The sequence below is a fragment of the Heterodontus francisci genome, chromosome 4 (assembly GCF_036365525.1).
Source record: "Heterodontus francisci isolate sHetFra1 chromosome 4, sHetFra1.hap1, whole genome shotgun sequence".
NCBI classification, from domain to species: domain Eukaryota; kingdom Metazoa; phylum Chordata; class Chondrichthyes; order Heterodontiformes; family Heterodontidae; genus Heterodontus; species Heterodontus francisci.
Window position 1 is genome coordinate 77,455,822 of NC_090374.1, and position 13,101 is coordinate 77,468,922.

Sequence of the window (13,101 nt, forward strand, 5' to 3'; positions counted from 1 at the left end):
AAAATACTGCGGATGCTGGAAATCTGAAATACAAACAAGAAATGCTGGAACCACTCAGCAGGTCTGGCAGCATCCGTGAAAAGAGAAGCAGAGTTAACGTTTCGGGTCAGTGACCCTTCTTCGGAACTTCTTCCAAGTTAGTGCTCGCCTTGCGAATTGTTACAGTAGCATTCCCAGTTTCATGGAGAAGATTCAGAATCTGGAATTTGACTCGATCGGGAGCTTTCCTTAACCTGAAACAATTTGATCAATAATATTCCCGTGTCTTCTTTTGACTTCTATTGAGACATTTTGTTGTGCAGTTGAAGCTTGGTGGATGATTATTGTCTGTGAGGTAAGTTAACCACTTTTGTGACATTTTTTGGATGGAATCAGCAGTGTTTGACACATTGCAATCAATCACCATTTTGAGTCTCCCATTCAATCTAATGCATAATCTACATAATCTACCAAATGGTTTCAGCCTAATATTGAACTCTCTGTGGAGCAATATCCCTCTTAACTAAGCTTTTGGGATTGCTCAGGTCCAAGCAGGGGTACTGGTAGAGTTTAACCAGCTAATATTGCACAGACTAACCATATTAAATACTGAAATGTTGGAATGCTGAGGTCACTTTGGTGATTTTATACAATTGCATTGCTCCACCATCTTGACGGTAATCAAAGGTAAACAAAGGGAAAACTACACATTTGAAGTGGCCTGCAAGGTTTTGAATTAATTACAGAACATTAACAGTGCTATAATTACATGATTCCTTGTCAAAAAATAAATTCAAGACTTTTTTGTCTTTGCTCAAAAATTTTCAGACCTTTTGGTCTTTGGCCACTCTCACTGCTGCTACTAAGAATGTTAAATTCCAAGCTTCTTACTGCTGTATTATTACATGAATTCAATTTCCATCATGGCAGTTCGAGAATTTTTAAAAATTGCCCCATTGCACTATTTGAAGAAGTCCAGGGTGTTCCTGCTGACACCATTCTTTCTTAACCACACACAACAGCAAATTATCTATTCATGTTTCGTTTGTGGGATTTTGCTATGTGCAAATTAGCTGCCTTTTTTACTTAACAGTGACTGCACTTCAAAAAGCAATTAATTGGTTGTGAAACATTTTGGGATGTTCTGAGCACATGAATGTTCTTTCTTAATACTTGTGCTTTCAAGGCCTTTGGCTGCTCACAACAAAGGAGGGAAATTTTGAAAGGTTATACCCAAGGCTGCTTTTGAATTCTTTCTTATGTTTCAGTGTGCCTTGTTTAAAGAGTTGGAGCTAAAGATTGGATAAGGCTTTCAATCACTCATCCTGCATTCTATAAATATGTCTATATATTTCCCAGTGACTTGCTGTACTATAGTATACTGTAGCTGGTGGGTATTCAAAAGGTAAAATATCTTAAAATATACAGGCATAATAAAAATTACACCAGGTTTCAGACTGTGAAATACCACACGCAGGTGCTGAATGGAGTTAAAAGGTGTCCTGACCATTCCCTAATGATTGTTGGTAAATGTGCTATACAAACCAGGAAGGTGCCAGGTTCGACCCTTGGTATGTGCTGTAAAACAACATTTAAGAAGTATTTAGATGAGCACTTGAAATGCCATAGCATACAAGGCTATGGGCCAAGTGCTGGAAAATGGGACTAGAATAGTTAGGTGCTTGATGGCCGGCACAGACATGATGGGCTGAAGGGCCTGTTTCTGTGCTGTATAACTCTATGACTCTATAAGGCCTTTTAGAGGGCACCGGGATCGTGATGCGTGATTACCCCATGCCTGATTGTAGTGGCAGCATGCAATGTTTGTTGCTTATTCATCTCCAGGATTGTGGCGTGCAGCCCAGTGCTAAATGTGTTGCTGAGCGGCTGCATGTTCAGCAGGGGGTTCAAGTTTGTGCGAGGTTAGCGTGAGTTAAAGCTAGCCTGCACTTAAAATCATCCTGCATCTCTTAAAGGGGAGGTGTATTCTAGTTGCAGCAAGTGCTGGCAGTGACTTGGAGAGACTTTGTGAGCGGGAAGAAAGTTGAGTAATGGAGCAGCGGGCCAGAAAGAGTGCTTTCAGTTTCTCCAGTGCAGTGTTGGTGGCCTTTGTGCAGGAGGTGGAAAGGAGGAGAGAGTTCATTTTTCCAGAGGAGGCCAGGAGCCTGTCCAGACAGGCATTTCAAAGGGAATGGGAGCAGATAGCTGCAGAGATCAATGCCAAGAGTTTGGCCCCAAGGACCTGGTTACAGTGCTGAAAAAAGTTTAATGACCTGGCATGACTGGTCAAGGCCAGTGAATGCATCTTAAAATATCATATCCTACCAACCGCACCACCAACCTCACATGGTGCTCAATGCATTACAGTCCCATCACTCACTTATCAGGAATCTCTAGCATTCGGGACTCATGTATAACATTCATATGATCCACCTCACCCTCGCATACTTACAGCTACTGCAAGCATCACACCCACATCTTACAGCTTCCACATACTGCCAGCTATTCAGCTATGACAGGTACATAACCTAAACACACTGCAACACACTCACTGACATTCTTCCCTGTCTCTCGCAGGACAAGGTGACCCATAATAGGAGGGAGCAACAAAAAAAACATTCAGGGACAGGCAGGGGTACATGTCCCTAACCCTGTTGGAGGAGACTTTGCTCTTCATTATTGGCGCAGTAGTCACTGAGGCCATTGCAACTGATGTCGCTTAAGCCATCCAGGATGATTATATCTTATGCACCTTTTCAAATCCCAGTTCAACCTCATCCTGCAATCTGGTCTGAAGTACAAGCTGCAGATGGTGTAACATGCACCTCTTGTTTTCTACCTACCCCTCCTTCTCTTGCCCCAACCCTCACCTTGATGGCCCTCGCCAATCACCCCGAGTAGTCCCGACAACAGAACCATTTTCAGGATGGCGATTATTGCTCCATGACGTTTCTGGTTGCTGCATGCTTCTGATTGTAGGAGTCCTGTCCCTGTGTGGTATCATGTGGAGCACAGTCATTGTGTAATGACACAGCACGTGTAAAGCGGGTAGCCCTTGTCACCAGCAGCCACACTCTTGTTCAATGTGGTTGCTTGGAGAAGGTGAGAACGGCTCACTAATGCAGGATGAAAGCATTGAGACTACTGCCAGGAGAGCAAGCATTCACCCACATGATAGTTCTGTGCATGGTCGCATACCAGCTGCACATTCATGGCTGGATTTTGTCAGAGCGGCAGTGGCCCCAATGGACTGGAAAGCTGGGGGGGGGGGGGGGCGACCCTGCCTCGGTCGTTAGAATCCGGTCAGGGATACCCCTATCAGCAGCTAATGAGCTGCTGCTGGGGCTCCCATCCCTTTAAGGGACGAGAGCCTGCCTTCAAGAGCTACCGGCAAATTGGAGGGCCAGCAGCTCTTCAGTCCCAGCAGCGCCACTGGGAGCAGTGGTCACTGTTGGAACTGCTCCGAACCGAGAGACGCAGTGATGAACGCTGCCCTCGCAGCAAGCTAAATAGGGTTGCGGGTTGCCAGAGCCAGTCAGGCAGGCCCCAGTGAGAGCAGGGAAACATGTTGCAGTGGCAGCGGCAAGGATTCACCAGGCTGCCTCCCCACATGGTGGAGGGCCTTTCCACCACTGGTAAAATGTCAGTGGTGGAGGAAAGAGGCCCTCAATTGGCTACTTAAGTGGCACAAATGGCTTCTGGGTGGGAGGGCTACCCTCCACCTTCCCCACTGCTGGCAAAATGCCACAGCAGCTGGAAGGTGACAGGCACTCCACCTTCCCCACCACCACCCCCCCTCCCCCCACCTCCTACCCACTCCTGCAGGCCCCATATAATTCAGCCCTCAGTGTGTGGAACTCCATATGGTTCTGGTTTATCTCTCTAAAGAGGTGTGGTGTTCACAGAACCATGTGTGTACAGTCGATGGCTCTCTGTACCATAGGGAGGGTCACTTCCCTGGCAAAGGCATATGCTGTCTCCTCTCTTGTGTACAAGGCCCCTGTGATATCATGGATGCAGCAATGTATGGCAAAATTGAAATGTTGGTGATGTTGCCGGCTTCAGCCTGGAAGGAGGTCGCAAGGAGGTGCTCGACCATCTCCTTGGTGTAGCCAGGCAGACATTCCTGCCAGCTAAGATGGAGCTAGGAGTGTGCTGTCTGAAGACCTTAGGTCGGTAAGGCCTACTGTTGAGAGGTGCCCTCCTCCTCCCTCTGCGAGCAACTTCTCCTCTCTTCTGCCTTTGCTCCATCTCCCTGTCATCCTGAAGCCAAGAGGAACTGCGATCTGCAATTATAGCCCCCATGACAAGCAGCAAGTTTTCTGCTCTGAGGCGTTTCAAATGTTTACACCACCCTCTTCTCACTGGCAAATCTTCTGTCAGTTCCTCCAATCACACAGTACACAGTACCTTTGCAGCAGCAAAAGAAAGTCAGAAGCATCTCACCTGAAAATTGAATGATGATCGCCTTAAATGGTGCTGCTGTTGTTGGGGGGTGGAGACTTGTGGCGCAGCTGAACACATGTTCAGCTGTGCGTGTTTGGGAGGGTGTTAACAGGACTGGCAAGGTCCAAAATGGCAGGTCAGGTGCCAAATCAGCATTGGATACTACTGATGTCACGAGCTCCCCACTCTGCATGCTTCTGGCACATGCCCAGGATGCCTGCGCTATCAGCCTTCCAAGCATGGGGATCGACACGGGCCACACCAGAAATCATTGGGTCAGGACACCCCTTCATTTTTTTCATCTGCCTGCTACTGTAAAGCCTGAACCAGTGGTGCTACAGAGCCGAATTTTGTGACCTTGTTCTGTAGACTTTCATATGAACAGCGAAATCAAATATACTGGGCCATATCGTCCCCACACTGCCAAATTTATATTTAGCGTTTATATCTATCAGTTTGAAATTTGATCATCATAATTACCATTGATTGGAATTGATTAATTGGTTATATCTCAGAACTATTAAGAATGCGCTATACAATTATGACAATTAAATGCACTATATAAATATGACAATTATGGATAGTCCTAAATGGATGTATTCTTTTAAATTGTTTAGACATTTTTGTTACAGTTTTAAGCTTTGCCGTCAACTGTTATGATCTGAAAAAAATTGCATTCAATTTTATTTTTAATACACTGAACACGGTGAAATGCCCAGCATCATCAAATTATTCATTTCTAAAATGGATTTAAAGAAACCATCCTCTGATCAGACTAATAAATTTCACAGCATATAGTCGATTTAATTATTTCAGTGACTCTGAAATGGAGCCTATCTGTCTGTACTTTGAATATCTTTCTGGAAGTATAATTTCAAGGAATATGCCACAAATTAGTTTAGTAATATTGCTTGCCCTGGATTCCATGCCAATCATACCTACCAAAATTGTGTTTCTAGTTTCAATTTTAAAATATACATTTTTAAAATATATTTTAGGTTGGAAAGTGTTCACCCAAGTATCCTCCAGGTTGTGGCCTTTTTATGAGCTCTAACTGCCACAGCGCATCATTCCTGAAATCTGAGGAGCAATATTGCAACACCCAAATGCAACTTCAGTCTAGAAAGTCCTCAGTGGCAGACATTGACTTACAGGTATGCTGTCTTTTTATGTTTCTTGATTAAAAATAATAATGCAGGAAACTATATAAAATGTCTTCAGATTTTTGTGATATTAAATTGACTTTCAAGGGTGTATTTAGAAGCTGTTCTGACCCAAGTTATGTTTGATAAATAAGGATGTGGACTATCTGTATTTATTCACCTTATTTATTAACAATTTAGTTGATGGGATAGAAAGCCACACATCCAAATATTTCAAGAACACAAAGATAGGCAGCATTGTAATCAGTGTAGAACGGAAACATAAAATTACAAAGAGATACTGATAAAGTGAATGGACAAAATGTTGGCAAATGATTTTCAATGTAGGCAAATATGAGTTCATCCACTTTGGACCTAAAATGGAAAGAACAGGATATTTTCTTAATGATAAAAATCTAGAAATAGTGGAGGTCTAAAAAGGCTTGGGGGTCCAGGTAGATGAATCATTAAAGTGTCATAGACAGGCACAGAAAATAATCAAAAAGGCTAATGGAATACGGAATGTTGGCTTTTATATCTAAAGGACTAGAATACAAATGGGTAGAAATCATGCTTCAGCTATACAAAGCTCTGGTTAGACCACACCTGGATTACTGTGAGCAGTTCTGGGACCATGCCTTAGAAGGTGGCTTTGGAGGGCTGTAGCGCAGATTTACAAGAATGATGCCTGGAGTTCAAGTGTTAAATTATGACGAGTGATTACACAAACTAGGGTTGTATTCAATGCCACCTCTAAGCTGTGCAGGTGCGCGGCCACACAGAAATTGGGAATGTGCTGCAGAGGGAACAAAAAGACCCACACATAAGCAATGTTCTCTTTAATATGCGTACATGCAATCTTAAAGGAACTGCGCATTGCAATGAGCTGGCCGTGCACAGCAGACAGAAATTAGAGGGAACATTGATCGTATGTCCTGGAATTTAGAAGTTTAAGGGATGATTTGATCAAAGTTTTCAAGATATTAAGGGATATTAGGGCAGATAGAGAGAAACTATTCCCACTGGTTGGGGAGTTTGGGACTAGGGGACATAGTCTAAAAATTAGAGCCAGACCTTTCAGGAGTGAAAATAGGAAACACTTCCATACACAAAGAGTGGTAGAAGTTTGGAACTCTCTTCCACTAACAGCACTTGGTGCTAGATTAATTATAAATTTTAAATCTGAGATTGACAGATTTTTGTTATCTAAAAGTATTACGGGGTATGGGGTAAAGGTGGGTATATCGAGTTAGGTCACAGATCAGTCATGATCACATTGAATGGTGGAGCAGGCTCAAGGGTCTGCTCCTTTTTCTATGTTCCTATCCTTTTTGTGATTCAAAGAGATTGAATTTCACATGTAATTTTTTCCCCGCATCATGTTTAATTAAGTGCTTTAAGTTTGTATTGTTTATGCCACTTTTATGGGGAAATGCTGTGCCTTGTTAAAACTAACAATTGAATAGGGACATGTGCAGCACAAGTGATTAATACATACACTTATTATGTTTCATACTAAGATAAATCTTTACTTTAATTCTGTTAATAGAAACTGAAAGAAGATAACAGACAATTGAAATATGAGTTGGAAACCTTAAGGTGAGTCCTTTTATTTAGTACTTGAAATGAGTGTATGCACAGTTGTTTCAATGGCTTGAGGAACCATTGCCGGGACTGGAAGCAGGAGCAGTTGCTGCTTGGGTGGCGGGGTCGGGGGTGGGGGGGGTGGTGTGGTACAGGCTGGGGAGCCGACTAAGTTACTGCCGACAGGTGGAGAAGGCATCTGTAAGGTGGAATGGCGATGTGAGGTCACGCTGCTGGAAGTGCTTGTGCCATATTTAAAGGGCTGCCTTTAAATTGATCCAGCCTGAGTAGAAGACCTGCTACAGAGGGCCTGTCAAAGAATAGCAGAGGCAAGATCCTGGATGGCCCCATGGTTTAGTGATGCCTTTCTGCAGGTTCTCCTTCAGGCTATTCGGGCAAGGCAGGAGGTCCTCTTCCCCAGGGGTGGGAGGAAGAGACCTGCCCGCTAGACCAAGCAAGCCTGAACGGAGATCGCAAAGGAGGTCAGCAACTGTGAGGTCATTTTCAGAACCTGGCTGTGTGCTGTAAGTGGGTGAATGACCTCATGTGATCAGCTAAAGTGAATGCACCGCATATTGCTTTTCTTAGGGGCTTACACGTGGCTACAAAAGGAATGCCAACCCAGTCACTGGCAGTGAGGCCAGGCAGCAACATTGCCTGTTGCAGGCATGGCTGCATCATCTCAGTGAATGGCCCTGGTACATCAGAGTAAAGGCCTGCTTTAGGTCGGGAAAAAGAACCTGACCCAAACCTGACCGAACCACAGCAGGCCTGAGCCCCACCAGGCCCGAATCCCTCCGATTTTGCCCCGAGCCCGAGCCGACTCGACTAGAACCCGCCACTAGTCGGCCCGACCGGAGCCCGACCCGACCATTCCTTTACTTACGTTCCTGACATCAAACCTGCAAGAAGCTGCAGCGCATGTGTGAGACGTCATAGTGACGTCACTCGCTCACTGCGCAGACTCAGTTTCGTCCTGGACTCCCAGCTCAGGTAAGTTTTTTTATTTTTAATACTTAACATCAGAGCACTTACCGTGTGTGTCTGGCCCGATCCAACCTGACTCGATCTGGACTCGGCCTGACCCGAGCCCGAAATCCGGCCCTGGAAGATGGGCCCGACCCGACCCGACCCAAACCCAACACATGTCGTCGGGTCCTATCGGGTTCGCGTCGGGTAGCAGGCCTCTACATCAGAGTTCATTCCTGCACTGCCATTTCTGAGTTCCTGCATGCAGGGGGCATTCCAGTGGCACTATCATGGACAGTAAGGCGGCCACCAGCATAGGCGTTGCGTGCGTCTTTGTTGGGTAACCAGCAATGTTCATTTATGTGCTTGTAAGAGAAGGCAGCCCATAATGCGAAGGAAAGGGCGAAGGCAGGCAGTGGATCCCGTTCCTGGCAATCCTGATCCTCATGGAGGAGGCACTGAAATTTGGAGGATAGCAAGGGGCCATTCCATTGCTGATTGTGAGTCCGGAGTGGAGACAGGAGAGAGTGAGTGGTCATATGGATGCACACAAGAAAGCCTCCAGTGAACATGAGGCTTAGTGCTCATGTGCCTACCACAGGTCATATGGAGCTCCACACAAGGAGCAGTCTGAAGGGAGTGATGGAATGCACATTACCCTCTAATTAATCGTCTCTCTTACACAGGCTAAAGGCAAGAGCAGACAGCTCCAGAGACTGGGAGACAGCCATCCACCTCTGAGGTGGAGGAAGAAGCCTCAGAGGATGCACTGTCACCAACTCCATGAGCTTTGCGCAGCACTGGCTGGGCGAGACCAGAGCGAGGCACCAGGTCTTCACACTCCTCAAGTGAGCAGGGAGGTACAAGTGTGCCTTGAAAGGGCAGAGGAGCGGCTGCTTGATGCATCTGGGGGCTCCTCTCAGGGCAATCCTGGCATGGGCAGTGGCCCCTCTGTCAGTGACATCAGTGCCTCACTTAGTCTAGACAACAGAGGAAGCTCCTGCACGTGCAGGAGGCCCTCAGTATGCCCGGGCCCTGCAGGCCTCAGGCAGCCAGAGGACAATAGCCAAGGTCGTCTCAATCCACAAGGCAGCAAGATCAGCAGTCTGTCTCTCCTTCAGCTGACAGTGCAGGGGGAGCATCACTTAGAAGAACACAAAAGAGATTTAAGAAGAGCACCTAGCTGCACTTGGGGTTCACGGGTTAGTATTTTTTGGAAGGAAGCAACCTAGCAATTTTTCTGTAACCAATAAATGTGTAATGTGGCAAGGCATGAGCTTTCCTTGAATCTCTTGTGGGCTGCTGGGAACACAGTAGCACCCTGGTTCTGTCAAAGGGTGTCAAAGGTGAGACCACACCTCATGAGGTCGAGGCATTTCCCCGAGCTGCAGTGTAATGTCTTACTGGGTGCAGGTAAATGGCAAGAAGGTGACAACAGGGTGCAGAGTGATGAAGCTTTATTGAATTGCATGGATCTGTCACTAAGGATCATGTGAACTGTGCCTGTATTAATGCGTGCCGAGCCTCCCTTGCACGTTTCTCGTGGTGCCTTGCCTCTGCTCCCTGTGGTTCTTAAGCATCCTGCGCTTGGTCATCATCTTCTGTCATCTCCTTATCGTTGGAAGGGGCATTACACTCCATAATATCCTCATTGTTCAATTACTCTCCCCTCCGTAGTGTCAGGTTGTGCACCTGCTCACTGATGCTCAGTTTGGGTTCCACAAAGCCCACTCAGCTCCTGACCTCATTACAGTCTTGGTCCAAAAGAGCTGAACTCCAGAGGTGAGGTGAGAGTGACCGCCCTTGACATCAAGGCAGCATTTGACCGAGTATGGCATCAAGGAGCCCTAGCAAAACTGGGGTCAATGGGAATCAAGGGGAAAACTCTCCACTGGCTCTCCTTCTGCGCTGTAACGATTCTGGTTGAAGTCATACCTAGCACAAAGGAAGATGGTTGTGGTTGTTGGAGGTTTCATCTCAGTCCCAGGACATCTCTGCAGGAGTTCCTCAGGGTAGTGTCCTAGACCCAACCATCTTCAGCAGCTTCATCAATGACCTTCCCTGCATCATAAGGCCAGAAGTGGGGTAGTTCGCTGATGGTTGCTCAATGTTCGGCACCATTCGCGATTCCTCAGATACTGAAGCAGTCTGTCCATATGCAGCAAGACCTGGACAACATCCAGGCTTGGGCTGATAAGTGGCAAGTAACATTCGTGGAACACAAGTGCCAGGGAATGACCATTTCCAACAAGAGAGAATTTAACGATCTCCCCTTAATGGTCAATGGCATTAGCATCACTGAATCTCCCACTATCGCCATTCTGGGGGTTACCATTGACCAGAAACTGAACTGGAGCAGGCACATAAATACTGTGGCTACAAGAGCAGGTCAGAAGCTTGGAATTCTGCAGTGAATAACTCACCTCCTGTTGTGAATGCCTGTTCACCATTTACAAGGCACAAGTCAGGAGTGTAATGGAATACTCTCCACTTACATGGATGGATGCAGCTCCAACAACATTTAAGAAGCTCAACACCATCCAGGACAAAGCTTGGCACTCCATCCACAACCTTCAACATTCACTCCTTTCACCACTGATGCACAGTGGCAGCAGTGTGTACCATCTACAAGATGCACTGCAGCAACTCACCAAGGCTCCTTCAACAGCACTTTCCAAACCTGTGATCTCTACCACCTAGAAGGACAAGGGCAACAGATGCATGGGAATACCACCACCTGCAAGTTCCCCTCCAAGCCACACACCATCTTGATTTGGAACTATATGCTGTTCCTTCACTGTCGCTGGGTCAAAATCCTGGACCTCCCTTCCTAACAGCACTGTTTGTGTACCTATGAAAGGGCAATTAGGGATGGGCAATAAATGCTGGCCTAGCCAGGGATGCCCACAACCATGAAGGAATAATAAAAAAAAAATCCAGTCCTGGTGTCTTATCAAATTTAAGTACATCTAGCCTATCCAATACTTTCTCCTGATCAATTTTAAACCCTTCCAGTGTCTGAATTACCTGTTCTTTCACCATTGCCTGTGCAGCATCTTCCTTCTTGATAAAGACAGATGCAAGGTATTCATTTAATACCTCAGCCATGCCCCCTGCCTCCATGTGTAAGTCCCCTTTTTGGTCCCTTATTGGCCACTTCTCCTTTTACCACCCTTTCACTATTAATATGCCTATAGAAAACGTTTGGATTCTCTTTTTATATGAGCTTCCAGTCTCTTTTCACACACTCTCTTTGCTTCACTTATTTGATTTTTCACTTCCCCTCTGAACCTTCTATATTCAACCTAGTTCTCGGTTGTATTATCCACTTGATATTTATCATAACCACACCATTTCTTCTTCATCTTAGTCTCTATTTCTTTCATTATACGGAGAGCTGTGGATTTGTTTGCCCAATCTTTCTCTTTCGTGCGAATATACCTTGACATTGCCCGAACTATTTCTTCGTTAAAAGTTAAGTTTAAATTACGAGTAACAGGATAACTAAGGAAAGAGTAGGGCACATAAAAGACCAAAAACGTAACCTATGTGTAGGAGCGGAAGATGTTGGTATTGTTCTTAATGAATATTTCGTGTCTGTCTTCAGAAAAGAGAGGACGATACAGATATTGCAGTTAAGGAAGAGGGGTGTGAAGTATTGGATGTGATAAACACAGGGAGAGAGGAGGTATTAATGGGATTAGCATCCTTGAAAGTTGATAAATCACCAGGGCTGGATGAAATGTACCCCAGGCTGTTAAAAGAAGCCAGAGAGGAAATAGCAGAAGGTCTGTCTATCATTTTCTAGTCCTCAGTGGATACAGGTGTGGTGCCAGAGGACTGGAGGACTGCAAACATTGTACCTCTGTTTAAAAAGGGAGCGAGGGATAGACTGAATAATTACAGACCAGTCAGTCTAACCTCAGTAGTGGGCAAATTATTGGAATCTATTCTGAGAGACATGATAAACTGTCACTTAAAAAGGCACAGATTAATCAAGGATAGTCAGCATGGATTTGTTAAGGGAAGAACTTGTCTGACCAGCTTGATCAAATTTTTTGAAGAAGTGACAAGGAAGATAGATGAGGGTAGTGCAGTTGATGTGGTCTACATGGATTTTAGCAAGGCTTATGACAAGGTCCCACATGGTAGACTCGTTAAAAAATAAAATCCTATGGGATCCAGGGAAATGCAGCAAGGTGGATACAAAATTGGTTCAGTGGCAGGAAACAAAGGGTCATTGTTGATGGGTGCTTTTGCAACTGGAGTTCTGTTTCCAGTGGCATTCCGCAGGGTTCAGTACCGGGTCCTCTGCATTTTGTGGCTATATTAATGACTTGGATGTAAATGTAGGGGGGCTTGATCAAGAAGTTTAAAGATGACACAAAGATTGGCTGTTTGGTATATAGTGAGGAGGATAGCTGTAGGAAGATACTGATGGTCATAGAGAGATACAGCACTGAAACAGGCCCTTCGGCCCACCGAGTCTGTGCTGACCAACAACCACCCATTTATACTAATCCTACATTTTATCCCATATTCTTTACCATATCCCCACACTAGGGGCAATTTACAATGGCCAATTTACCTATAAACCTGCAAGTCCTTGGCTGTGGGAGGAAACCAGAGCACCTGGCGGAAACCCACGCGGTCACAGGGAGAACTTGCAAACTCCGCACAGGCAGTACCCAGAACTGAACCAGGGTCGCTGGAGCTGTGAGGCTGCGGTGCTAACCACTGCGCCACTGTGCCGCCTGGTCTGGTCAGATGGGCAGAAAAGTGGCAAATGGAATTCAACCTGGAGAAGTGTGAGGTGATGCATTTGGGGAGGTCAAACAGGGCAAAGGAATACACGATTAATGGGAAAATATTGAGAGGTATAGAGGAAGTAAGGGACCTTGGAGTGAATGTCCACAGATCCCTGAAGGTAGCAGGACAGGTTGATCAGGTGGTTAAGAAGGCATATGGAATCCTTACCTTT

General features: G+C 45.6%; 1 protein-coding gene across 2 annotated transcripts in view; it reads left to right on the top strand.

Moving 5' to 3' along the window:
• The window catches only part of LOC137369102 (uncharacterized), a 323,628-nt gene that overhangs the window by 65,864 nt on the left and 244,663 nt on the right, over positions 1-13,101 (top strand). For both annotated transcript variants that reach the window (XM_068029753.1, XM_068029754.1), the window contains exons 2-3: positions 5,424-5,579; positions 7,117-7,166. In XM_068029753.1, the coding sequence (XP_067885854.1) occupies positions 5,424-5,579; positions 7,117-7,166 (206 nt within the window). The remainder of the gene's footprint in view (positions 1-5,423; positions 5,580-7,116; positions 7,167-13,101) is intronic.